Genomic DNA, 27,431 nt, shown 5'->3' with positions numbered 1-27,431 from the left:
GTATGGATTGCATCTCAATGTAAAGAAAACAAAAATCCTCTCCACTGGACCAGTAAACAACATTCTTATCAATGGAGAAAAGATTCTTGGATCAACTGTCAACACTCATGGAAGCAGCAGTCAAGAAATCAAACGGTGTATTGCATTTGGCAAATCTGCTGCACAAGACCTTTTTAAAGTGTTGAAGAACAAAGATGTCAGCTTGAGGACTAAGGTGCACCTGACCCAAGCTATGGTATTTTCAGTAACCTCATATGAATGTGAAACCTGGACAGTGAATAAGGAAGACCATAGAAGAATTGATGCTTTTGAGTTATGGTGTTGGAGGAGAACATTGAAAGTGCCATGGGCTGCCAAAAGAACCAATAGATCCATTTTGGAAGAAGTGTAGCCAGAGTGTTCCTTGGAGGCCAGGATGGCCAAACTCCATTTCTCATACTTCGGACATATTGTCAGGAAGGACCAGTTTCTGGAGAAGACATCATGTTTGGTAAGGTGGAGGGTCAGAGAAAAAGAGGAAGACCCCCCCAACGAGATGGATTGGCCAAGTGGCAGCATCGATGACAACTGTAGTGAGGTTGGCCCAGGGTCAGGCAGTGTTTCGTTCTGCTGTGCATAAGGTCACTATGAGTTGGTACCGACTCAATGGCACATAACAACAACAAATGTTTGGTAACGAGTTTGGCTGCTAACCTCAAGGTCAGTAGTTCGAAACTACCAGCCACTCTGTGGAAGAAAGATAAGACTTTCTGCTCCTATAAATATTTACAGCCTCGGAAACCATATGCAGAGTTGCTATGGGTCAGAACTGACACCACGGCACACAACCACCACCACATTTGGTAAAGTGGACAGTTGGAGAAAAAGAGGAAGACCCCCCCAAAGACATGGATTGGCGCAGTGGGCTCAAGCGTAGCAATGATTGTGAGGTTGGCTCAGGACTGGGCAGTGTTTCATTCTGTTTTGCAAAAGGTCACTATGACTCAGTGTCAACTTGATGGTACCTAACAACAACAACAAATGAAACATCCCAGTAGAAATGTTAATTACCCAGTGTTAAGGAGTAGACTACCTATAGATAATTGTTGTTGTTAAGTACCTTTGAGTTGGTTCCAACTCATAGCGACCCTGTATAGGGTTTCCTAGGAGCAGCTAGTGAATTTGAACCACTGACCTTGTAGTTCAAACCAACCTTGTAGTCCAGCACATTATCCCACAGCTCCATACTAGGACTCTTATAGCACATAATTATTCATGGTGGTGGTGGTTATGTGCCACGGAGCAGAAAGCCTCATCTTTCGGTACAACCGCTGGTAGTTTTGAACTGCTGATCTTGAGGTTAGCAGCCCTACTCATTGCCACTATGCTACCAGTAATTATAAATCGCATATAGACAGTTACGCGCTATCTACATATAGGTAATAGAAGGTACGAGATTATTTAGGAAGCAGGTGGACAAAAGGAAAGGGAGTTAGGGCCAGTGTGACAGAGAGAAACAGCCCCAAGATGGAGGGAGTTGTTGGCTTATGTCAGCAACTCGTCCAGGACCGCCTCAGTAGCATATTGGAGTTGGAGCTAAGCTGGTGATGAGTGATGGAATATTCTGAAGTAAGGATGTAGTGACTATAAATAACTCTTACACCAAAGGTGACCCTAAAGGAAAGCAAAGAAGAGAAGGAGATTGTCCTAGAGGGAGGAGGGATGTTATGATGTTACAGATGGTGGTAGCGAGAGCGAGGATCTAATGATGGGAGTTGGGTGGCTAAGGTGAAATAGATAAAAGTTCTTTCAAAGTGGTAAACGAAGGCCTGGAGATGCTGGGCAGTGATGCAGAGGTGGGGATAAGAAAAAGGAGCCAACAAGTGGTATAGTCTGATTGTATGGACTTCAAAAAATTCCATTTTTTAAAGAGAGGAAAACTGTAAAATATTAGCTGATGTAATTCTTGTACAAAATTATGAGCGATTTGATGATTTCATGTTCACATCTAGGCAATTCAAAGTGAAGGGCAAAACATGTAGGTATTCCATGTCTTTGAACTCTTTCTTTCTTTTTTCCCTCCTTCCTGTCTTTCTTTCTCTCTCCCTTCCCTTTTTTTTTTCTTTCACTAGCTACCAACCTAATATACCTGTGCCTTACTGCATAAAAGTACAAGTCTCCATCCACCATGTCAGGAGCAAGGCCAGCGAGCAGAGATACAGATGCATACAGATTGGCAGACTGCTGTTGTTAAACACCAAGTCAGTTTGGACTCATAGCAAGCAACTGGTGGGTTTGAACTGCCAACCTTGTGTTTGGCAGTCCAGTGCTTGCCCTACAGCACCACACAAAAGTAGTTCCTGCCTAATTAAGGACGTATAATGTAATTTTGGAATCCTGGTGTGGCACTGTGGGATAATGCATCAGACTGCAAAGTCGTTTGAACTGCAAGGTTGGTGGTTCAAGCTCACCAGCTGCTCCCTGGAAACCCTATACAGGGTCGCTATGGGTCAGAATCAACTCGACAGCACTTAACAACAACAAAGTAAATTTGGAGTCCTGGTGTGGATTAACCATAAGGTCGATTTGAACCACAAGGTCAGTGGTTCAAACCCACCAAGTCACTCTGCAGAAACCCTATGCAGGGTCTCTATGAGTCAGAACCGACTCGACTGAACTTAGCAACAAAAAAAAAACAAACAAATAAATTTGGAGTCCTGGTGTGTCACTGTAGGATAAGCATTGGACTGCCAGACACAAGATTGGTGGTTCAAACCTACCAGTGGCTCCTCAGAAACCCTATATAGGGTCGTTATGAATTGGAACCCTGGTAGCATAGCAGTTATGAGTCGGGCTGCTACATTCAAAACTACTAGCCGTTCTGTGGGAGAAAGGTGAGGCTTTCTGCTCCTGTAAAGATTTACAGCCTCGGAAACCCTATGCAGGGTCACGATGAGTCGGAACCCACTCCACAGCACACCACAACCATCATGAGTCAGAACTGACTCAATGGCCCTTAACAACTAACAGCAATAAAGTAAATTTTGTCTGCATTTAAGTATATTTTATAATCCTACTGCTTATGAACTATCTTGTATCTTGTGTTAACAGTGATCAAATTTGCCCAAGAAGTAATTTTTTTTTATTATCTGCTGCATTTTTAAAGAATTTTTGAAAGAAGATAGAATTATCTCTAAGTATGTTGTTATTGTTGTTGTTAAGTGCCATCTAGTCGGTTCCGACCCATAGCGACCCTGTATAGGGTTTCCGAGGAGCAATTGGTGAGCTTGAACCACCAACCTTGCAGTTCAAACGGCTTTGCAGTCTGGCGCATTAACCCACAGCACCACACCAGGACTCAAGATCTCTAAGTATAGTAGCTTATATATCCTATAATTCTGTATGCAGAATCATATTATCTGAATACTGAAATGTACTTTTTAAGACCCAAGGACAAAAGAAAGTCAGTAGCATGGTGGAGAGTAAGAATGTTCACAAAGGGATCTATCAGATGGAGTGGGAACATAAGAAGATGGAGATGGAAATGGAAGATCTCAATCAGAAGGCTTGGGATATTCAGATGCTGTTTTTTTCAAGAGATCGTCAAAAAGTAAGCTTCCCTTGCCCCACTGTGTAGTTTGGTTTTTATTCTGGTAAAATGTATATGATAATAGTTTGCCATTGTAACCATTTTAAGTGTACAATTCTGGGACATTTGCATATAAACATATAATATTCACATTTTGCTTCCATTACCACTAAACATTTCCAAAAGCCTCCCCTTCCCCCGGCCCCCCTGCTAACAGAAATTTAGTTTTCTCTTCAATTATAATCCCCATTCTGCCCTCACCTGGGCCCCTGTACCAATAAGAAGTTTTTATCTCTCGGCATTTACATCTATTCTAGATATTTCATGTATGTGGTAGCATACAATATTTGTCTTTTTATGTCAGACTTATGCATAGTTCATTTAGCGTAATATTTTTAAGGTTCATTCTTGTAGTAGCCTGTATCAAAACTTTATTTCTCCATATGACTAAATAATAATCCATAATATATATATATCCATTTTTAGTTTATTTATCAGTTGATGGGCACTTAGGTTGTCCTATATAGTTTTAATTTCATTCATTTAAATAATATTTCATGAGAAGACTCTGTGGTACCAAGCATCTTCTCAAATACTCAGTAGTATTTCATAATGTCTCTATGGATTCTTTTTCTTCCAGGAGTCTGCATTTGTTGCCCCCAGTTTTGTATGACCAACTCAGTGTAGTTCTATCTTGCAGTTTGACAAGAATTTCCTAATTGTCAAATCCAGTCTCACCATCCTCCAACTCTCTGTAGAATTTGACCCTCTACTTACCCATTCCTTTGGCTTTCCTCATCTGTTTTATCCTGGTTTTCTTCCAACATGTCAGACCACATTGCTTGTTTTACTGGTTTCTCCTTTGCTTCTAATTTTAAATATGACCATTCTTGAAGATTCTGCCCTAACTCTGTGGGGTTGCTTGTTCTTCATGCCCTCTTCTTTGCCGATCTCAATTTCTCTGACATCACGGCTCACTTCTAAAAGATGAATTCTCAGACCAAGCTCTGTGCCCATGACCTCTCTCGTGTTTTATTTCTATAATCCCCTCAACAGTACCTTCTTCTTCTGGATTTACTCTGTTCTTTCCAGCCACTTACCCAGCCTTAAAGTTTTTGTCATGTTTCAGTGCCCTGATTCCCTGGCCTTCTAAGTTAGTCTAGTCTATTTCTCATTCTATGTCTCTACTGCCTTTACCCAGGTTTATTCTTCCATTTTTAGTGACTTAAATGATTTTATAAATAATACTCTAACTGGTTTTCCAACTTTAAATCTTTGTCTTCTCTAACTAGATATTGCTCTCAGATTAATATTCCTATCCAATTCTAACATTACTATCCTACTTAAACATTTCAAATTGCTACTTCTTACCTGCTAAAAAGGAGCTCTGGTAGTGTAGTGGTTACGAATCGGGCTATGAACCGCAAGGTCAGCAGTTCGAAATTAACGGCTGTTCTGCAAGAGAAAGATGCCACTTTCTGCTCCCTTAAAGATTTACAGCCTCGGAAACCCTGTACAGGGTCGCTATGAGTTGGAACCAACTCCACAGCACATAACAACAACAACGACCTGCTAAATGAATTATAAAATCCTCAGATGGGCATTCATACTATTTCAAATTCATTTTCCACTATTCCTCTCAAACAGCAGTATTCTTAAACCAGACTGATGACTGTTTTCTAAGATTCTGCCTCTGTGCCTTTGCTCTACCTGGTCTATTTTCCCTCAATTTTTGTCCCTATCCCAAGCCTATCTTTTTTTTTTTTAATCTAGTTTAAAAGTCACCTCCTCCATACAGCCTTTCCTCATTTCCCCAGCCTGGAGAACTCTCCTCCCTTCACAAATCTCTTCTGAATTTAGATCTAACAACAGATCATATGTAAATGCAGTCTTCTTTTTGAAGGTTAAGTCATGTTGTCTTTGTGTGGCCCTCAATGCCTCTGTACTCAGGGGGACACTTGCTGCGGTTTTCTGAGCTGAATAAATGAATGAGAAACTACTCTGGTAATCACTGATATATAAGGGAGTGTATTGCTGGTTAAAGGAGCTCTGGTAGCGTAGTGGTTACGAATCGGGCTGCGAACCTTAAGGTCAGCGGTTCGAAACTACCAGTCGCTCCGCGGGAGAAAGATGAGGCTTTCTACTCCCGTAAAGACTTATACCCTCGGAAACCCTGTGCAGGGTCGCTATGGGTCGGACCCGACTCGATGGCACTTAACAACAACAACAACAACATTGCTGGTTAAATATAACAAAATATCACAGCACCAAAGTCAAACCAATCTTAATATAAAAAGACAGATATTTATTATGAAAAACTCCCTTTCAAAATTAAGATAATCTATATAAAGTTATCTATTAAAAGAAATGGGGAGTATGGTGGCTCTGTCAGATAAACACTGTACTACGAATCACAAGGTTGGCAGTTCGAGTTCACCAACTGCTCTGTGACAAAAGAATGAGACTTTCCACACCTGTAAAGATTTACAGCCTCAGAAACTCTATACAGGGTCACTATGAGTTAGAACTGACTCCACTGCACTTAATGACAACTTAAAAATAGAGAAAAATATCCTAACATATTTTTTTCATATTTTTTTTTTCCTCCAAAAGTTCCTAAATGAACCACACTATGAAACTTTGATAGCAATTCAGATTGGAATAATGGAGCAAACCATAGCTGTTTTAGATAAGGTAAGTCTCTAAAATTTTGATCATTATAATTCCAATAGTTGTAAGTCTTTTGGAAAAAGTAATAGCGTTTCAAGTAATGAATCGAATAGAACTAAGAAAATCTTGGTCCTTTACTGATATTCATGATGTAATTAGAGGTTCCTGAATAGTGTTTTTGTAACCAAAACAACTGGTATAGACTGAAGCACTTCCTTTAACATTAGCATTAACACCTTGAGATACATCCAAGTGTATGTGGATTTCCTTTTTTAACATTATAATTTATGTACTAGAAGTTCTGATAGTCTTTCCTTAGCAAAATACTGTTTTATCATAACTTCTTAGTGAATGCTCAGGGTTTTTTTTTTTATTAGCAAATGTAAGATGTAAACAAACTAATCCCCAAACCATGGTTTTCTTATCATCTGGTTACTAATCAGGCTGCTTATCTCAGGGTCAGCAGTTCAAAACTACCAGCTGTTTCACGGGAGAAAGATGAGGCTTTCTGCTCCCGTAAAGATTTACAGCCTTGGGAACCCTGTACAGGGTCACTATGAGTCGGAACCAACTCCAAGGCACATAACAACACCACCATTTTAAAGGGTATGCAAGATTTGTTTTCTGAAATGAGGCATTAATATAACATTGTATCTTTCAACAAATAATTTGAGTGCCCACTATGTGCAGGCATTATGTTAGTTATTAATATATGGTGATAAAATGATAGTTTAATGAGGATGTTTCATTAACATTTTGAGAACAATGTCATTATAAAATTTAATACATTTTTACAAAATTATTTTTGTGTGATGTCATGGGAATATAATTTCCAGACTCACAAGAAGAATGTGGAACACTGTAAAAAACTACTTAAAAAATTGGGAAGATTCAGCAATCACAAAGATGTAGCAAATTATACTCTAAGCTGCAATTTGCAAGAAGAGCTGGTAGCTGTCTCAGAGAGAAGAGACATCTGTAATGCTATTGGTAAGTGTTTTTTTATCTTTTTTTGTTTAAATCTATAGAGAAACTATAATGCTACCAGGATTTCCACAAGGGTTTTGGTTTGGTTTGGTTTGTTGTTGATTTATTTTTTGTTTGTTTGTTTTACTTCTTATTGTTTTTTTGGGGGGGAGGGGGGATTTCCACAAGTTTTAACTGATCCACTTAGTTCACTAAGTTTTGCTTCTATATTTAAGATGCCTATAATAACCCAATCAGCTTATTTTTGTTTGTTTTGGGTACAGGATCTAAACTGACTTGTGAAAAGATTGCCAAAGAACGATATGATGACATGATGCAACAACAAAAATTAACAAGTATTTCAAAACAACAAACTGAACAGATTTTAATTCTGCAGGCTGAAGTCGAAAGATTAAGGATGAGAACATTTCCTGCTCTTGTTCCAATGTAATAACTCTGGCCAAATAATCATTTAAAAAATAATTTTACTTGGTTAAAATGGTTTCTTTTCTTTTGTATCGAAAAATTTAAGTAGATTAGTCACATATTTCAAATAGCAAATTATTTCATTTTAGCCTTAACCATTACTTTAAAAAAATGTTGTCCTGCATGAATAAAGGTGAGAAATATCATGCATTCTTGTTTTCTTGAAGAATAGACAAGATTTTTAACTCTGAAAGTGTTCAACATCTAGTTTATTCAGCTAGCCTTAATTTGATCAAAGATACTGTCAGTTAATCTTAAAGACAAAATCTTATTCTTACCATAACTGGTATTTTTTATTTTATAAAGTTACCTAAAAATTATGAGATTATAGACTATTTTTCATCTTAATGCTTTTCTATGCTTCTTTATTGCCCAAGTTGTCCTGGGAAATAAATTAATATACAAAGCATTTCTTCTATAATCAGGAAAAAGATACCAGAATAGTTAAGACTATTGTTCCAACAATTGAAAGGAAGGCAAATTAAGAAGGTAAATTGCTGATTTCCACCAAGCCCTAAATCATTTATAAATTCCAAAATATTTTGGAAACGTACTTTGCTGTATCTCATATATATTATCTAGATTTTTTCCGGGAGCATAATTATTTTCAAGATTCTGCTATTCTGTAACACATATCAGTACTTTCTTTCTTTTTATGGTTGAATAATATTCTATTTTTATATTTTAATTTTTTCTAAGTGCATACATCATCATTTACCTCTAACCCACCTAGCCCATGCAAACCTGCCCAACCATTGTCCCGTCTGCCTTGTTCTTTTTCCCTTCCCCTTCTTGTATATTGTCAGCCCTTACCCCCTCCCCACCCACCCCAGCACCCAGGCTCTCCTGTGTCTATTCCCTACCCTGTGCTCTTTCTTCCCCTCCCTCCTCTCCTCTCATCCCATACATCCTGATGATCAGCAATTATATATATAGATCCCCCCCCCCTTTTGGGTGGGTTCTTTTTCTTAGTCCTTTACAATAATGGTCCTATGCAGTATTTCTCCTTTTGTGACTAATTTCACTCAGCATAATGTCCTCAAGGTTCATCCATGTTATGCGATGACTTGCAGCTTCCTTGTTGTTCTTCAAGGTAGAATAATATCCCATTGTGTGCATGTACCACAGTTTATCCATTCTTCAATTGATGGGCATTTTGGTTGTTTCCATCTTTTTGCTATTGTAAATAGTGCTGCTGTGAACATTGGTGTGCATATATTCACTTGTGTTATGGCTTGTATTTTAATTTCAATACCAAGTAGAGGAACTGCTGGGTCCTAAGGTATTTCTATTTCCAACCTTCTGAGGAAGCACCATATTGCTTTCCAGAGTGGTTGTACCATTTTGCAGTCCCAACAACAATGTAGGAGGGTCCCAGTCTTTCTGCATCCTCGCCAGCATTTGTTGTCCTCTGCTTTTTTGATCTTTGCTGTTATTGTTGGTGTGAGATGTTATCTCATTGTTGTTTTGATTTGCATTTCTCTGATGGCTAGTGATCGTGAACATTTTCTTCATGTGTTTGTTGGCTGCCTGAATCTCCTGCTTGTAAAGTGCCTGTTCGTGTCCTGTGCCCATTTTATTGGGTTGTCTTTTTCTTGTAGCGGTGTTGTAGTTTCTTACATATTTTAGAAATGAGTCCCTTATCTGATGTGTCGTTGCAAAAGATTTTTTCTCCATTTGTGGGTTCCCTTTTTACTCTTTTGGTGAAGTCATTTGATGCACATAAGTTTTTAATTTTTAATATGTCTCACTCATCTATTTGGTCTACTTTTGTTTGTGTAGTTTTCAAAATGTTTTGTAGTCTGTGTATGCCCTGAATTAGCGCCCTCACATTTGTCCCTGGGTTTTCATTGATGACCTTTATAATTTTGGGATTCACATTTAGATCTTTAATCCATGTTGAGTTCGTTTTTGTATAGGGCATGAAGTAAAGGTCTTGTTTCATTCTTTTGCATATCACTTTCCAGTTCTGCCAGCACCATCTGTTAAAGAGACTATCTCCTTCCCATGCAATATGCCTAGGCACTTTGTCGAAAATCATTTGGCTGTATGTGAATGGGTTAATTTCTGGGTTCTCGATTCTGTTCCATTGATCAATGTATCTTTCATTGTACCAGTACCAGGCTGTTTTGATCACTGTGGCTGTGTAGTAAATTTTGAAATCAGGGAGTAAGACACCTCCAACTTTGTTCTTTTTCTTAAGCAGTGCTTTGCTTACCCTGGGTCTCATATATTTTAATATCCTATTGGAGTCCTGGTGTGGCGCTGTAGGATAAGCATTGGACTGCAAGGTCAGTTTGAACATCAAGTTTGGCAGTTCAAATCCACCAGCTGCTCCTTGGCAATCCTATCTATACAGGGTCAATATGAGTTGGAACCGACTCATTGCCACTTAACAATAATATTCTATTTCATGGATATAACCCATTTTGTTCATCCATTCATTGGTGGTGGTGGTTATGTGCCATGGAGTCGGTTCCAACTCATAGCAACCCTGTATAGGGTTTCTGAGGCTGTAAATCTTTATGGGAGCAGAAAGCCTATCTTTCTCCCGCGGAACAGCTGGTAGTTTCGAAATGCTGATCTTGCGGTTCACAGCTCGATTCATAACCACTACGCTACCAGAGCTCCATTCATTAGTTGATAGATATTTGGTTTGTTTCCACCTTTTAGTTGTTGTGAATAGTGTTACTGTGAACATTAGTGTACACATTTTTGGCTGAAATCTGTTTTCCATCCTTTTGTGCCTATACTCATGAGAAGAATTGTGGGGTAGTATGAGGGGTCCTGGTGGTGCTAACCAGAAAGTCAACATTTTGACCCCACCAACCATTCCATAAGGCAATCTGCTCTGGTATCGATTTGTTGTTGTTGTTGGTTGTGAAGTGCCGTCGAGAACAATCCTTAACAACAACACATTTTTTAAAAGAGCTCAATTTTGTGGCCTACTCTATGGTGGTGGTGATTGTGTGCTGTGCAGTTGGTTCCAACTCATAGCATCCCTGACTAGCGTTTCTGGGGCTATAAATCTTTACAGGATTCATTTGATCTCATCTTTCTCCCACGGAACAACTTAGTAGATTCAAACTGCTGACCTTGTGGTTTGCAGCCCAACTCATAACCTACTCTACAACAGGGCTCCTTGGGCTACCGAGTAAGTAGACTTTGGTAAACAGAAAAAAGAAAGAAAAAAATGCTTTCTCTGTTCCCTTAAAGTGTATTGCTTTACTCTTATAAATGGTGAGGATTATATAATGAAAAGCTGGTTAGAAGATAAATTATTTCGCCCCTTCCAGAACTATAGACTGTTACATTCCAAGGCAATATTCAGATCACTGACCACGTCTCCAAGTGATGTCAATGTTTAACTGTTCTACAATTATGAACGTTAATTCCACAATACCATATCTAGTATACATTGATGTAGGTAAAACAAGAGAGTATTACAAAATCTTCTACATTATTTATTTATTTATTTTTTTGGCCAGGATAGTGTAACTGATTACCCAAAGAGTGACCAGTATTAGGTGAGCTTGGTGAATGGTAAAGGGAATGACAGGACTAACAAGATTAGATGATAACCTTTCTTAGTACCGGTGGACCCTTACTACTAAAATGACCTACTACTAAAATGTCAGCTAGGCTGATTCAGCAAGAACATTGTCCATTGGTATCATTGCCCACAGTCCTTCAGAATTATCTGAGAGGGAAATTATGGTGGGCAGGGAGCCATCCATAGGGTGGGGAGTATGAGAGGGGTGCAAATCCTTAAGAGGTTTGTTCTGTTCACATGCATCCAACATCATGATATAATTTCCTTATCTCCTAAGCCAGTTTCCTGGGGCTCCATTTGTTAAAAGCCAATGCCACATATGTCACTGGGGAATGCTCTGCCAATATGATGCCTATTTCTTAGTGGCCACCTTGGCTGACTCTGGAAATCCTTCTAGCTTGAATGTCTCAGCTTTGAGACTGGGATGGAATGGGGATTAGCAGGAGCCTCTTGCCCTCAGGCTAGTCTTTTCCTCAGGAAGTATCTTCTGGTTTGGGAAGTTGGCAGGTGCTCTGGAAGGAAGGGCACAAAGGCTCTGTACCCCTAACTCTCCACTCGATATAGTGCATGGTACTAACTCTTCTCAACTCTACTGAACAGCAACAACATTCCAGATTTGACTAACAACAACATGCTGCCATCGAGTTAATTCTGATTCATAGCTGCTCTAGATTTTTATTATTCTTTAAAATTGGGGTATTGATCGCTATAATAGGCGAGTGAGTTAATATACTTTAAAATTTGGTACAAAGTCCAAATGTTAGCACTCAAAAAAAAAAAAGAGAGGGAAAACCTGCTCCCTGGAGACTTTTCAAGCTCTCCCATTAATCCCATTTGCAAACATATGGCACCAACCATCTCTACCACAGCTCTCAATACTCTGCTGGTTCATAGGACTATGGGGCTAGCCTGTTCTGAAACCTGTAGAGCAGGCCAGAAGGCTGAAATTTCAGGCAGCTGGTAGTATAGTCCTGAGGCATAATTTCTTCTCTGGGAAACATTTAAGGTCTTCCAATGGATTGGAAAGGAGCTCTGGTACCATAGTGGTTAAGAATCGGGCTACTAACCTCAAGGTCGGCAATTCCAAACTACCAGCTGTTCCGTGGAAGATGAGGCTTTCTGCTCCCGTAAAGATTTGCAGCCTCGGAAACCCTGTGCAGGGTCACTATGAGTTGGGATCGACTCCACAGTACTTAACAACAACAATGGATTGGAAGGACCACCCACATCAAAGATCATCTACTTTACACAATCAGTGGATTGTGTACAAAGGTACAAAATACCTCCACAACAACACCTACATTAGTGCTTGCTATTCTTATCAAATATAGCACTAAGGTACCATAGTTTCACTGAACTGACATACAAAACTAGCCATCACAAGTATTATTAGAATGGAATGCAAGGGCAGGGTCCTGAGGTTCCTACAGAGTCAGAAGGGGGAAGGTGTTAGATCAGGGACAGGGACTGAACAGAAGGAGGGGATATCCTCAGTCATTTGCTGTTTACCAACTTGTAAGGAAGTACTTTGTCTTACCTTCAAAAGTACTTACCCTCCAACTCCCAAGTAAAGCTGGTTTGTTGTTGTTCAGGCAATTCAGACTCATCGCATCCCTGTATAGGTTTTCCGAGGAGCAGCTGGTGAGTTTGAACTTGCATCTCAAACCGAGGGTCAGTCAAGTGTATATCCTATAGCACCACAGGAATCCAGAAAGACCTCAGAAGGACTGGAAGTTAAGACCAGGGTAACACTGACCCCAAAAGTTCTGTCCCCATTTATCACCTCTGCTATTTTCTGTAAGCACACACTATCCTTACACATGCCACCTTTGCTGCTCCCAGGTTTACAGGTAACACTTTCACCACACAAAGATGGGTTTTCTTTTCCTGAGTTCAATTCCAAATTCTCAGCTTGGGTCCTATCTTCATACATAGCTAGGAAAACAGTTAACATTGTACACCATGGCAGCCTAAAGCCCAAGCCTGTGGGGTGTTTGGGGCTGAGAAGTCCCTGTGAACTGAGCAGCACTGGTAGCATAACCTAAAGCTGGAAAGGTAGATGAAAGATTGACCAACATGATGCCTTGATGTGGGAGATGATAGAGGTTGATAAGAAACAGATGGTCATTTCACTGAGCTGACTACGAGATACAATTTTAAAGAGAGAAGGATATAATTGCATCATTGAGCTTAATTATCTGCGTCAGATGAAATATGTGGTATGTGGGTGGAAACAAGAATCATAAGATGAAGAAAGAGGTAAGCATTTTTAGATCAGATTAGGTTTGTTGTTGTTAGGTGCTGTTGAATCAGTTCCTACTCATAGCGACCCTATGCCCAACAGAATGAAACACTGCCCAGTCCTGGCCCAGCCTCACAATTGTTGTTACACGCGAGCCCATTGCATGTGTGCCAATACATCTTTTGAGGGTCTTTAGACACTTACCAAATTGGACTGTTATTTTAACACGTAAAATAAAACTTTTTGCTATAATAAACAATTTATTAAAGTGGTCTCCAGAAATTACCCAAGTTATTTTTTTACATTTCTTTACATGTCAAGTTTTCTTTGCCACATTTATACAAAATATTAAACTTCTATTTTAGGACTTGGTGTATATTTATGTAATCATTAGGGGTTACGTAACAGAGTGCCCTGCACTAATGTTCACCAGGAAACCTTCCTTTAACCCCTAACAGTTTATACCTTCCCTTTAAACCATATAAACATTTTTAAATTAAGTTGTCACTCTCAAAGATAATTCTAAAAAAAAATAATTACAGTTCAACATCTATAAATTCTTCTTCACGTCTGTTATAGAGGAGCAGTTTGTCATCTAACCCATAGTGGTCTATCAACTCAGTGAGACTTCGTTTCTTATTCTCCGCAGACAAAGCTGACTGCAACTCATAAAGTAACAGCTGGCTGCACTTCCTCCACTTCTGTATTAGCAACCTGATCTGAGACAGGTCATTCTGAAAAAGAAAAAATATATAGAAAGAGATATGTTAGTAATAAGGTGGTTGTGCTGTTTTCATTTAAAAGTTATTAAATCAGTTGGTATATATGTTTAAAGACTAACACATCTGGAGATGAGCAGGACTTTGAACCACAGAAAAGTAGGATGGTCCTAAGTAAAATGCTTATAATGTCCCTTTGCATTCTATGCCTATTGTGTTTGGTCCTTGCTTTTGGCCATCCTTACTCTTAAGAAAAAATCCAACTGGATGGGGCAAAAGCTATAAACCAGAAACACTAAACCCACTGCCACTCAGCTGATTCCTACTTCTTGTTGTTGCTGTTGTTAAATGCTGTCGAGTCAGTTCCTACCCATAGCAACCCTGCATACGGTTTCCGAAGAACAGCTGGTGAGCTTGAACCACTGACCTTGCTTTGCAGTCTGGTGCATTAACCCACAGCGCCACACCAGGACTCCTTGATTCCTTCTAAGCAACACTATATTGGACAGAATAAAAACTGCTCCATAGGGTTTCTGAGATAGTAAATAGCCTCATCTTTCTCCCAAGGAGTGGCTAATGAGTCTGAATCACTGACCTTGAACTTAGTGGCCCAACTCAACCCACTGGGCTCCTTAAAGCAACAATATAGATTTTAAAAGCCCACTTTTTACACTACAGTTGTACCATAAAATAATATTCAAACTTAAAATACTTTCAACATTCAAAGTCTAAAAATACTTCAAGTAGTCATTTTTAGAAAAGTCTAAAAATTCAAGAATTATGCGAATCCATAATTTACCCACATCACTGAGAAAGAATAAAGTATTGCATATATACATGGATTATCTGGGTAAATGAAAGTTATCTCCTTTCTAGTACCCAAGTTTCTATTCAGTTCAATGTATCTTGAATTGAAATGTAAAATTGAATACATATTTGTATTTTCTCAAACAGAATACCTGGTATATTCTAATTATTTGGGGGAGACACAAGATTATTACTAAAAAGTCTGTGGGTCACTTGCTATTTTATTCATTCACTCACTGTGGGCTATCACTTCTATTCCCTTAGTACTTGCATCTAACATTTGATACTTTTAATAACGCTACGGACTGGAACTCAGAGAAAAGCAGCTTCAACTGAGTATTAAATAAGAGTCAAGTGATCACCTTCAGCTGGGACTCTGGAAAAGTTGTCATGTGGTATTAAGAGTTCTCTTTTACTCGCCTCTAAATCTCTGGATGTACTTGAATTAAAGTTATTCAAAGCCAGATTTCTAGAGACTTGACTTATTGCTTACTATGCTAAAATAAACTTTTCTGTTCATGAAATTACTTTCTTATAATTTATCTTAAAACAAATGTTATCCAATGGTTTTGAACTTCTTCTCACCTTTGATCTATACATTTTAACTAGTTTCAACCTCCGAAGAAAGTCTTCTTTCTCTTGAATCTGTTTCACCAAATTTGCTTTTACTTCCTGTAATCCCTGTTTGGGAAGATTCTCACTGACAAAATTATTTTGGAGAGCACTATCTGATTTAGATTCACATGCACTGATATTCTTGAAGGTACTTTTCAAACATGTACTTTCTTCAGATTCATTGTCTACATGTTTAAAATTTTCTTGATATTCCAAACAGTTTCCTTCTGTTGAAGACAATGGTTTCTCTGCAACAATTGGATCACTTTCTTCATCCTCTACTTTAAGTCGTTTTACTACACTGTAACAGGAAGGAAATGATGATCTTGTTTTCCTTAGTCGTTCTCGAAGTGCCGCACTCATAGGCTGAAAGAGGCACAAAACATTGAAACCATAACGTTAAATTTACTAGAAATACAGAGCTTACAGATCTACGGTTATTGTTGCTTTGTGCCATCTAGTTGATTTCGATTCATGGCGACCCTACAGAACAGATCTGCTCCACAGGTTTCTAAGGCTGAAATATTACAGGTGCGGTGCTGTGGGATAAACCATTAGACCACAAAACTGGTAACAACCATAAAGTTGGCCGTTCAAACTCACCAGCCGCTCTTTGGAAACACTATACAGGTTCACTATGAGTCGGAACTTACTCAATGGCACTTAACAACAATCTTTACAGAAGCATACTGCCCCATCTTTCTTCTACAGAGCAGCTGGTGAGTTTGAACCGACAACCTTTTGATTGACAGTCATGCACTTAACCATTGTGCCACCAGGGTTCTTTATTTTTGTTATGATGCCTAGTGGACTCCGATCATAGCAATCTACACACCATTAAATGGCTGTCTCCATGAAAATAACCATCACAGAAAAGCTTAAAGTTCCTGAATGCTCTATTAGTTTTACTCTTTCTACTTTAGCAAGATCAGTATTCCAAATTGTTGAGACAATGACCCAAGTAATCACATTTGTTGAGCAACATGTCTGACATTATTCCAGGTGCTTCAGAATTACGAATGAAAAGATCTAGATCCTGCAACCAACCACGTTATGATAACAACATCACATTTCCACAATTTGGAGGCCTGCAACCTGATAGGAAAGGACTCCTGGCGTAGTTATCAGCACTAGACTTTGAACCACAAAGTCGGCAGTTCAAATCCACCAGTTGCTCCTCAGAAACCCTATACAGGTTCACTGTGAATCGGCATCGACTCAACAGCACTTAACAACACCAATAACCTGATAGGAAAAGCATTTATTCAAGATGAAAATTTGGGGTATGAATGGTTGACACGACATTTCAAAAAGCTCATGGAAAAATTCCATGTTCTTTTCATTACATTTTCCATGAACTTTTTTGAAGCCCTCTCACATATTATCTTAGAAGAAACATATTATTTCATATTTAATAAAATCCATCTTCTTATTGCTACAGTGTCCGCCAGTTAACAATCTTCAGCAGACTTAAAACTGCCACAATACTGGGAAACACAGTGGTCCCACTGGAAGAACTGAGTTTTCCATACTTGTTTTCTTGAACTATTTGTGTGGGGAGATGGTGGCGTCTCGCAGGCCTGTGGAGTGCAGGGTAAAGTCACAGGGGAGTCTGAAGGGCTCTTCATCTGGAAAAATCTTGATTTATCTTGATTTCTCTCTAAAAAAGAAACGGGATCACAAAATGAAAATTAAACTAATCCATCCCTCTGTCTAGTCTTTGGGGTCTTGGTGTGGCGCTGTTAAGAAGCACTAACCTGCTATCCGCAAAGTCAGCGGTTCAAACCCACCAGATGCCCCTCAGAAGCCCTATACAAGGTAGCTATGAGTCAGGACTGACTCATGGCACTAAACAATATAGTCCTCAATTTGTATCAAAGAGTGTTGTGTATAACATTTGCCAGTAAGACCTTCACTTGGCTGCGATTAGTTCTTGCCTTCTTTGTTGTACTGTTTTTCTTTTATAAAACCTCAAACACATTAACTAATATCTAATTTAAACAAGACAATTTGTTTTTAATCACACTATCTTCAAAATCGGCCACACGGGGTGAAGTAACAACTTTGGATAGTCAAGAATTCTTAAGTTTGGTTATGACCGCTTCATACTGAAACAGAACCAAAATCTTGATTCAAAGACATCAACATAACCACACGTCACAGGAACCCTAGCCGCAGGGACCGGAACCAGTGCCCCTCAGAACCCAGGCATAAGGGCTACAGGGGAGATAAAGTTACCCAAGTCTGCGTGTTTTTAATGGCTGTCCAGGAGTCAGTGTTTGTCCTGCAGAGCCACGCGTTTGCATTTGTCATTGTTAGGTGCCATCGAGTCGGTACCGACTCATAGCGACCCTGTTGCACAACAGAAGGAAACACTGCCCAGTCCTAGTTTTTAAAGTAGCAAATAATCCCTGAAAGGAGAGTCGGTTGAAGTTTGTGTCCTCAGGCAGCGATAACTGGATCGCTATTTATCCAGGCTGTAGGATAAGCACTGGACTGCTAAGCACAGGTCCGTGGTTCAAACCCTCCAGCTGCTCCTCAGCTGCTCCGCTAAGAGTCGGAACCCACATGAAGGCACTTAACAAGTCAGGGGGAGGAGTCCTCCTTCCCCTCCCACCATTGCAGAAAACCCACACTAGTCCCCGAGGGCTCCAGTCCTGAGGGAAAGTTGAACGATTCCCCGACCGCGGTCAGGGAGCTCATATCGACTCCACAACAGACTCCCGAATAAGTTCATCTCGCGGACAACCACTTGCCCCTAGCACACTACCTCCCTCCGCCATCCCCAGAGTTCGCAGAAATCTCGTGCAGCCGCAGCCGTAAACTGCTAGCGTTCCAGGGGTGGGACCACGCGGTAGGCGGGAGAGACGCACGATTGGCCAGATTGAGGTTTTGCTTCGGCCATAGCTTTAAAGAGGGGAGACCGCGCGAGAGGCGTGAAGGACGTGTGATTGGCCAAGTTGACTGACGCGCGCTGCTCTGCTCCGCCCAGCAACCAAGACCGACAAGACTGCGCGTGCGCGGCCGCTTTGCCTCAGACGGAAGTGGGGCTGGCGGTCTTTGTATTTGGAAATGTTAACCAATGGAGTACTAGTATGGCGCTGAAGGATAAGCCCTTTTTCGCGAGGTCGCATTGAGCCGCAAGGTGGCGGTTCAAGCCTACCAACCGCTCCTCATTTATAGGAAACCGTATACTAAAACTTAAGGAGCTCTGGTAGCGTAGTGGTTACGAATCGGGCTGCGAACCTTAAGGTCAGCGGTTCGAAACTACCAGCCGCTCCGCGGAAGAAAGATGAGGCTTTCTACTCCCGTAAGGATTTACACCCTCGGAAACCCTGTACAGGGTCGCTATGGGTCTTAACAACAACAACAATACTAAAACTTAAGGTTCTCTGGTAGCGTAGTGGTTACGAATTGGGGCTGCCAACCTCACGGTCAGCAGTTCAGAACTACCAGCTGTCCCACGGGCCCCTATTATGCAGATTCACTATGAGTCAGAACCGATGCCACAGCACAGAAACATCAACCGTACGGAGTCCTGGTATCACTATGGGTTAGAACTGACTCGAAGGCATTTATTAAAACCCAACCGAAACTCAAGGACACACTCCTTTTCAAGTCTTTTTCCTTCCTTTCTCTTACTGTCAATAGTCTTTCCTAGCATCTCTCCTACCAGCTTCCTTGATGGTCCTTGGCCGTGGGTGTGTGTGTCAAGTATCCCTGAGAATCTTGTTTGTCTCAGCTCCTCATCACACCACGCTAGGGACCACGCGTAACTTTGTGTTAAATGTACAACTTGCAGCTTTGAGTTAAATTTATTAGAAAATTTTCCTAGAGCCCCAGAGAATTCAATTGAGTTGGTTTCTAGCTTTCTTTAATTGCTTGCGAAAACTCATTGATCTCCTCACCAGGTTTTCTATTGTTGTCAAGTTCCATCGAGTCGATTCCAACCCATAGCAACCCTGTATAGGGCTTCCAAGGAGCGGCTGGTGAGCTTGAACCACCGACCTTGAAGTTCAAACGACTTTGCAGTTAGACGTATTAGCCCACAGCACCACACCAGGACTCCTTTCTACTGTTGTTATGTGCTGTGGAGTCGATTCCGGCTCATAGCGACCCTGTACAGGGTTTCTGAGTCTGTAAATCTTTACGGGAGCAGAAAGCCTCATCTTTCTCCCGCAGAACAGCTGGTAGTTTCGAATTGCTGACCTTGTGGTTCACAGCCCGATTTGTAACCACTACTACGCTATGTCTACTGTAGCTGTATCATATTTTTAGATTTCTTAGTTTGACTTCAGATATTTGTCAAATCAAAGAGAAAAATTGCTGTGGTTCAATACAAGAAGCAGAATAATCACTAAGATTGTCTTGGTCCAGAATTTTATGTTTGAGCGAAATAGGGTCTTAGCCGAATACCCAGCATCGCAGGGTCGCTGAGTCAACTGACTCTATGACAGTGGGTTTAGATGTTTGGGGTTTTCTTCTAAAATATTCTCTTCGTTTCCTGTGTTGTGGTATTCTGTTGCTATGCAACAATAAAGTTAACTAAATTGGGTGTAGCACTGGCTTTATGGGAAGTCAGTGGACTCATTTCTGACTGAGTCACCTGGATGTTGGGAACTTGAAGAGGGGGCGGTTTTTTTCAATTCTATTGAATGCTTTAAACATTAGCATGGTCTCTTTACCAACAACTGAGCTCTTTAATGTTATTTAGGCTTTCTGGTATATGAGGAGCCCTCGTACTGTAGGATAAACACTGGACTGCTAAACACGTCTTCACTGGCTGCTCCTGAGTAGGAAGATTTACCTATATAGGTTTGCTAAGTATGGACTCCATGGCAGTGGGGTTTGGAATATAAGGAGGCAAGGAAGGTTCTAAGAAAAATTTGTCAAATTCTAAGATTGATATTTATAGAGTAAATCCCCAAATAATGTGATGCTTAGTAGCCGAAGTCTAGCAGAAATAACTGAATCCAAACCAAAAACCCAAACACCCCAAACCTATTCTCACTCATGTTGCTAAGTGCCATTTTGTAAGGATTCAGTGCCAATTTGTAGCAACCCTATATAGGGTTTCTGGGAGTTCTGGTATGGTGCTGTAGGATAAGCACTGGACTGCTAACCACAAGGTTGTTGTTGTTAAGTGCTGTCGAGGGTGTTTCAATGCATAGTGACCCTTTATAGGGTTTCCAAGGAACAGCTGGTAGGTTTGAACTGCCAGCCTTGCGGTTAGCAGTCCAGTTCTTATCTTATAGCACCAAACCACAAGGTGGGAGGTTCAGATCCACCTGGTGTTCCTCAGAAACCCTATACAGCGTCACTGTGAGTTGGAACAGACTCAACAGCACTTAGCAACGACAACACAGGGTTCCCAAGGAGCGGCTGATTTGAACCGTTGACCCTGGGATTAGCAGTGCAGTAGAATCACCAAATTTGTGATTAGCAGTCCAGTGCTTATCCTACTAGGACTCTTAGTGACTGTATCAGGTTTCTGAGACTGTAAGTCTGTACAAGAGGAGACAGCCTCATCTCCTTCCCATGGATGGGCGGGTTACCATTAGCAGTCCTGTACTTGCCCTAGAGTTCCACTAAGCAGTCAGTATAAACACACAACCTGAAGACAAGCTAATGAAGTGGTTAAGAACATAAAGGTTGGAGTCAAATTATCTAGGTTCAATGCCTGCTTCCATCATTCTATGAACCATTCAATGTAGAGTTTTTATGCTTTAGTGTTCTTATCTTTAAAATGAGAGGCTAGTACCTACCTCCTAGGTATTAAAGGATTAAATGAGAATCCATGAGAGGTGTCTAGAAACAGCACTAGATATCTAAGAACCACTCATGGCTGTAGATTTATATATGGACTATAGCATTCCCAAACGGACTCAAGGGAGTTTAATCACATAATTCTTTCATTCCATTACTTATCTCCGTAAGTAAGAGAGTCTTTGATGTGTACGCTCCCTCATAATTTCAACTACAAATAGCAGAAGTTTCACATATAACACATAATCCACAACCTATAAAGTTGTCATTAATTATGTAAATTAACCGGAAGGAAGATGAACTAGAGAATGATGACTGTGATACAGATAGCATTCACCTCATCAAGCCACAGGTCTCTTTCTGTACGTTTATTTCTCCCATTACTCATCCACTGGCATTGGTTAATCTCACTGGGAAAAAAAAAACCCAGAATGATTTGTCCTGACACTAGCAGCACAATGCAGAGTCTGCATATTCTTTATACCTTGGAGCATAAGGGTGGATTGTTTTTATGATTCTCTAAAGTCAGCTGCTCCCAAATCCTTTTATCATTACAATTTAAGCTTAAAGCTCTGTTTTTGCTGGCTGCATAAAAGAAAAGATCTTGTCTTGAAATGTTCTGACTTGCTTATTATTATGTGAACTGGTATATTAAAATGCAATTGCTTTGGCCAGATTTTCAAAGAACTTCAGAACAAGTTCCCAGAAGAACCTGTATTTCAGAAATGTGTGTGTTGATCCACATCTCTGACTTCATGCATTGTTTGGATTGAATGCTCTCCTATACATGAGTTTGTCTCTTATTTACTCCTTTCATATACCAATATGGGCCCACTTTTCATGCTCAGTTTACTGTAAAGAATCTGGAATCCCCCCCTGTAGTTTCCACTATGGCTTTAGACAAAGCTTGTTTCTGTTGTTAAGTGCCGTTCAGTTGATTCTGACTCACAGCCATCTCCTAGGAGAGCCTGGCGGGTTTGAACCACCAACCTTGTGGTTTGCAGTCCAGTGCTTATCCTATAATGTCACACTAGAACCCCAGATAAACCTTTGTTTTTGTTGTTCAGTGCCGTCTTCTTGGTTTCAATTAATAGCACCCCTGTATAGGATTTCCATCCAAGCAGTGGCTAGTGGATTTGAATGGCCACCTTGAGGTTCAAATTGACCTTGCAGTCCAGTGCCTCTCCTACAGCACCATACCAGGACTCCTGACCTATGGAGTTTGCTGTTTCTGATACATAACTTTTTGGGCAGGAAAAAAAATATTGTCCCATTGAGTCCAAAGGCAAAATTCCTTACCCTACTATTGTTGTTGTTAAGTGCCATTGAGTCTATTCCAAATCATAGTGACCCTGTCTAGGGTTTCCGAGAACTGCTGACCTTGCAGTTCAAACTGAGCTTGCAGTCCAGAGCATTATCCTGCAACACCACACCAGGACCCTACTATAGAGAGAACCATTTGAGCAATAAAAGTCAGTGTTAATAGTCAACAATACAAAACTAAGTTCGGTTTTCTGTGCGTGTATTTGTGCGTCTAACTGTCTTTAATACCCAAGGCCACTTTGCCATTCATCAGGGAGTGGTAAATGCTGCATCCGCTCTTGTCTATGATTACTGGTGGAGTGATGTCATAGACTAAAACTCTTTATGAGGTTTTTTGTTTTTTATTTTCATTAAGAAGGAAAAGAACAGTGAATAGTTTCTCTCCCATTTCCTCTCTCCCCCTTTTTCTCTCTCTCGGCACATAAACACACATGCACACAAACTTTTCAACCTTAATGAATTATATTTCAGAAGGTTTTTTCTGTTGTTTATTTTTTTAATGTTAATAGTAATCCTAGGATGACTTAAATTTCATATAATTCATTGCCTTTTCTGCATTGACAGAATTTTTGTCTATATTTTTTTAAAACAAAGATATGAACATACACTTTAAAACTCAGGATTGGATACCACTTGAATGAGATATTATATAAAATCCAAAGGATCGTATTTACTTATAATGCCATTGTTATTGTTGTTAAGTGCTGTTGAGTTGGTTCCGACCAATAGCAACCCTGTATAGGATTACTGAGGAGTGGCTGGTAAGCTTGAACAGCCAACCTTGTGGTTCAAACCAACTTCTCAGTCCAGCGCATTAGCCCACCGTGCCACAGATAAGTTAAACAAGCTAAATTTAAAACCACTTTATAACACTTAACATGAAAATCCTTAAAATTATCTTACCTGACTTTCAATAGTTCTTGTAATATTTGCATGTAAGTTGAAAACCACCTTCAAAAACTCGTCTCTAGGTTTCTTTTGCTACAAATTAAGCGGGATCTTGTGTAAGCATCCGTGGTAAAGTGGTGTCTTAAAGCTTGGTCATTTCATAAATTTTCCTCAGAATAATAGCCAAACTTGTTTTATTTTTTTTCTATATCACCTAATCACCTCACATGGAATTGTATAATGTGTCATTGCTTCCCTTGTATATAGGCTGTTGAAGATTCCCGGTGCCTTGTTAACAAGATGTTGTCTTTGTTGGTAAAGTGTTTAATATTTTTTAGCCAAAATAAGCATAAGAGGATTTTATTTTTAAACCAAAGATGAAACAGCCCTGATTTAGTATTAGTTGTTCCCAAAAGATTGCCTCATTGAGTAGAACAACTCGTTAAAATATGAGGATGGTGGTCAATAGTATTCATGTGATGTAAAAAATAAAGACAACTAGAAGGTTTACCTGGTAACAAGCATTCAAGATAATGTCCTGAACAAGAGTCTAAAAAGCTCCCTTCACTTCAAGTTGCTTTTATTTCATGAGACCTGGCATTTTGTCAAGTTCATTAGGGACTGGAGAAGCAAGAGTGTCTATGATTCATTGCTATTATTGGGTGTGTTCCCTGGGAGAAGAATAGAGTGATTCAGGTTAGATTCACAATGCTGTGGGTGGGGTGGGGGGAGTTTGGGGAGTGGTGGCAAAGAACTGAGACCATGGAAAGGTAATGGGAATAAGTGTATTGCACAGGGCTGCATCCTTTCCAGATCCTTTATTTACTCAGAACTGTCACCCCTGTATTTGTTTGGAGAAAAAAGGCATTAGATGTCAGCAAATCCTTAAGCAACAGAACATGTCTTATAATCATCTTTAACCACATTGCGCTTTGAGAGATAACAACCCCCACAGTAATTTCACAGCATTTCAATCTGTTTGAAGTGCCGGCAAATAAAAAAAGAAGTTAACTCAGTTTTCTGCCCTTACCTCTCATTACTGTTTCAGTCTTCAAGGTATAAAAGATTTCTTCTTCATGATGTTTTTTAGCTAGGGAGGAAGGATGTCTAGTAGTGCTCATAAAATAAAGGAATTAGAGACCATTCTAAGATGTTCTGGGATACTACTGACATCTATGCTTCTGCTCTTCCATGCTTTGTCAAACTTTGATGATAAATGTAACCATAGGGAAATCTGAGAATTAACCTAACCAGGAGTTTTTAGGCCCAGTTTAGGATTGAAACTTAGTCCCTTCCCCACCATCCCACCAATCAGGGAAAATCACTAGGTCTCCACTCTTAAAGACAATGTAAAATGTCTTAGACTTCCACCAATTATAATGAGGAGTACTTACTATTTTAGGGGAGAAAAGACTTCAAATTCAAATGTATTTTTAGAGACTCCCTTTATTAAGTCTTAAACAGAACAAAGACAAGATAAATACATAGACAAATCATCCAGAAGAGGGAGACCACCAGCATGAAGCCATATGGTGTCCAAAGGATTCACACAAGCAGTGGGCAAGATCCACTCACTAAGCAAGAGTTAATACCAAGCTCCCATACCTCTTGATCAACGATAGACAGCAGCCAACCCCACCCTAAAATGAGGTGCAAGAATGGTGAATGGAAAACAGTATAAACACTTCCATTCTATAGCTACACCCACAGAAGAAAGTTGTTGAGAGCCTAAAAATACATCCACATAAAATCATCAATTAAATATAACAACAAAATAATAGAAACAACAAACCATTTTAGTACACATGAAGAAACAAGTGAAAATGACTCAACTCAAATGACCAAAATACAAAGCCAGAAAAAAACTGATGAAGAAAAGGTAATGAAAATACCTGGAAAAGAATACAAATGAATGATATTTAGGTACTTTCAAAGTACTGACAAGAAAGATAGAGGCAAGCCAGGCAAACACTTTAGAATTCAGGAAAACACTACAAGGGCACAATTGAACAAGAGGACATAACAATAATAAATATGTATGCAGCCAACAAAAGAGTCTGAAAATTCAGAAATCAAACTCAAATAGAAATGAAGAAAGAAATAGACAACTACAAAACAGTAGTAGGAAATTTCAATATACCACTTTTGATGAAATATAGAACAACTAGAAAGAAACTCAACAAAGACACAGAAGAACTAAACAACACAATTTATAACAAACTAAACAACACAGAGGAACTAAATAAGCAACTTGACCTCATAGACATATACTCAACCCAACAACACAATATACATTCTTTTCCAGTGCACATGGAACATTCTCCAGAATAAACCAAAAGTCAGGCCACAAAGCAAACCTCAATAAAATTTAAAATACCAAAATACTGCAAAGAATCTTCTCAGATCACAACACTATAAAATTATAAATCAACAATGAAGGGCAATACATGGAAATTGAATAATACCATGCTTAAAAGCTACTGAATAATAGAGCAAATAAAAAATGAAGTAAAAACATTCCTTGAGTCAAATGAGAACAAAAACACAATATACCAAAACTTTTGGGACACAACAAAAGCATTACTCACAGGGCAATTTATAACAATGAATGGGTACATCTAAATAGAAGAAAGAACCAAAATCAGCATTTTAACCCAATATCTCCAATAACTAGAAAAAGTACAGCAAAGTAAGCCTACCACCTCTAGAAGAAAAGAAATAATAAAGGTTAGAGCAGAAATAAATGAAATAGAAAATAGAAAGACAATAGAAAGAATCAAAGAGATAAGTAGTTGGTTCTTTGAAAGGATTAATAAAATTGATAGACCATTGGCAAATCTAACAAAAGAAAAGAAGATACAAATAAAATGAATACGAAATTATGTGGGTGATGTCACAAAAGAACCAACAGAAATAACAAGGATAATAACAGAATACTATGAAGAATTATACTAAACTAATTTGAACATCTAGAAGAAATGGACAATTTTCTAGAAACACACACCTACCTAAACTTACACAGACTGAAATACAAAACTTGAACAGGCTGAGGTACAAGACTTGATCAAGAGAACAAATTGATCAGGTCATCAGAAGACTCCCAACTAAAAACAGTCCAGGCCCAGATGAATTCTACCAGACATTCAGAGAAGAGTTGACACCAATTCTTATAATTGTTCCATAATATAGAAAGGGATGAAAAACTCCTGAATTCATTTTATGAAGCAAATGTAACTCTGATACCAAAACCAGGTGAAGACATCACTTAAAAAAGAAAATCATAGACCAATATCTCTCATGAGGAGTCCTGATGTGGCACTGTAGGATAAGCACTAGACTGCTGACTACAAGGCTGGTGGTTCCAATCTATCAGCTGCTCTTTGGAACACTATACCAGGTCACTAAGAGTCACAACTGACTTGATGGTACTTAACAACAACATCCTTCATGAACATAGATGCAAAAATTCTCAACAAATCTAACAATATATCCAAATAAACATATCATGACCAAGTAGGATTCATACCAAGTATTCAGGGATGGTTCCATATTAGAAAAACAATTTGACCACATAATCCACATACATAAAACAAAGGAAAAAAATTACATGCTCATATTGATGTTTAAAAGGCATTTGACAAAATCCAACATTCACTCCTGATTTTAAAAAAAGCGCAACAAAATAGGAATAGAAAAGAAATTCCTCAACTTAATTAAGGGCATATATACAAAACCAATAAGGAGCTCTGGTAGCGTAGTGGTTACGAATCGGGCTGCGAACCTTAAGGTCAGCGGTTCGAAACTACCAGCCGCTCCGCGGGAGAAAGA

General features: G+C 39.4%; 2 protein-coding genes across 2 annotated transcripts in view; one reads left to right on the top strand and one right to left on the bottom strand.

Annotated features, from left to right (window-relative positions):
* WDR96 (WD repeat domain 96) overlaps positions 1 to 7,655 on the top strand; it is a 120,765-nt gene extending 113,110 nt beyond the window's left edge. Inside the window, exons 34-37 of the mRNA XM_006831480.1 lie at positions 3,425 to 3,589; positions 6,182 to 6,262; positions 7,075 to 7,228; positions 7,489 to 7,655. Coding sequence (XP_006831543.1) covers positions 3,425 to 3,589; positions 6,182 to 6,262; positions 7,075 to 7,228; positions 7,489 to 7,655 — 567 coding nt within the window. The remainder of the gene's footprint in view (positions 1 to 3,424; positions 3,590 to 6,181; positions 6,263 to 7,074; positions 7,229 to 7,488) is intronic.
* A 6,366-nt stretch (positions 7,656 to 14,021) lies between these two features.
* SFR1 (SWI5-dependent recombination repair 1) lies at positions 14,022 to 18,409 on the bottom strand. The gene is made up of 4 exons (XM_006831479.1): positions 18,397 to 18,409; positions 17,159 to 17,286; positions 15,597 to 15,992; positions 14,022 to 14,219 (listed from the first exon to the last, which is right to left on the bottom strand). Exons 1-4 carry the CDS (start codon positions 18,407 to 18,409, stop codon positions 14,022 to 14,024), a joined length of 735 nt encoding a protein of 244 aa, XP_006831542.1.
* Between the last annotated feature and the right edge of the window lie 9,022 nt (positions 18,410 to 27,431).

The sequence above is a fragment of the Chrysochloris asiatica genome, unplaced genomic scaffold (genome assembly GCF_000296735.1).
Source record: "Chrysochloris asiatica unplaced genomic scaffold, ChrAsi1.0 scaffold00003, whole genome shotgun sequence".
Taxonomy (NCBI): domain Eukaryota; kingdom Metazoa; phylum Chordata; class Mammalia; order Afrosoricida; family Chrysochloridae; genus Chrysochloris; species Chrysochloris asiatica.
The sequence above is the reverse complement of the archived record's forward strand: the minus strand, read 5'-3'. Positions and strand labels throughout refer to the sequence as shown.

Excerpts from the sequence above, each read along its gene's own strand:
- SFR1 (XM_006831479.1), bottom strand. Across the intron at positions 15,993-17,158 it reads CAAATAGTTCAAGAAAACAA|CCTATGAGTGCGGCACTTCG; the intron begins GTATGGAAAACT and ends TGCCTCTTTCAG. Across the intron at positions 14,220-15,596 it reads TTAAAATGTATAGATCAAAG|AATGACCTGTCTCAGATCAG; the intron begins GTGAGAAGAAGT and ends TTTCTTTTTCAG.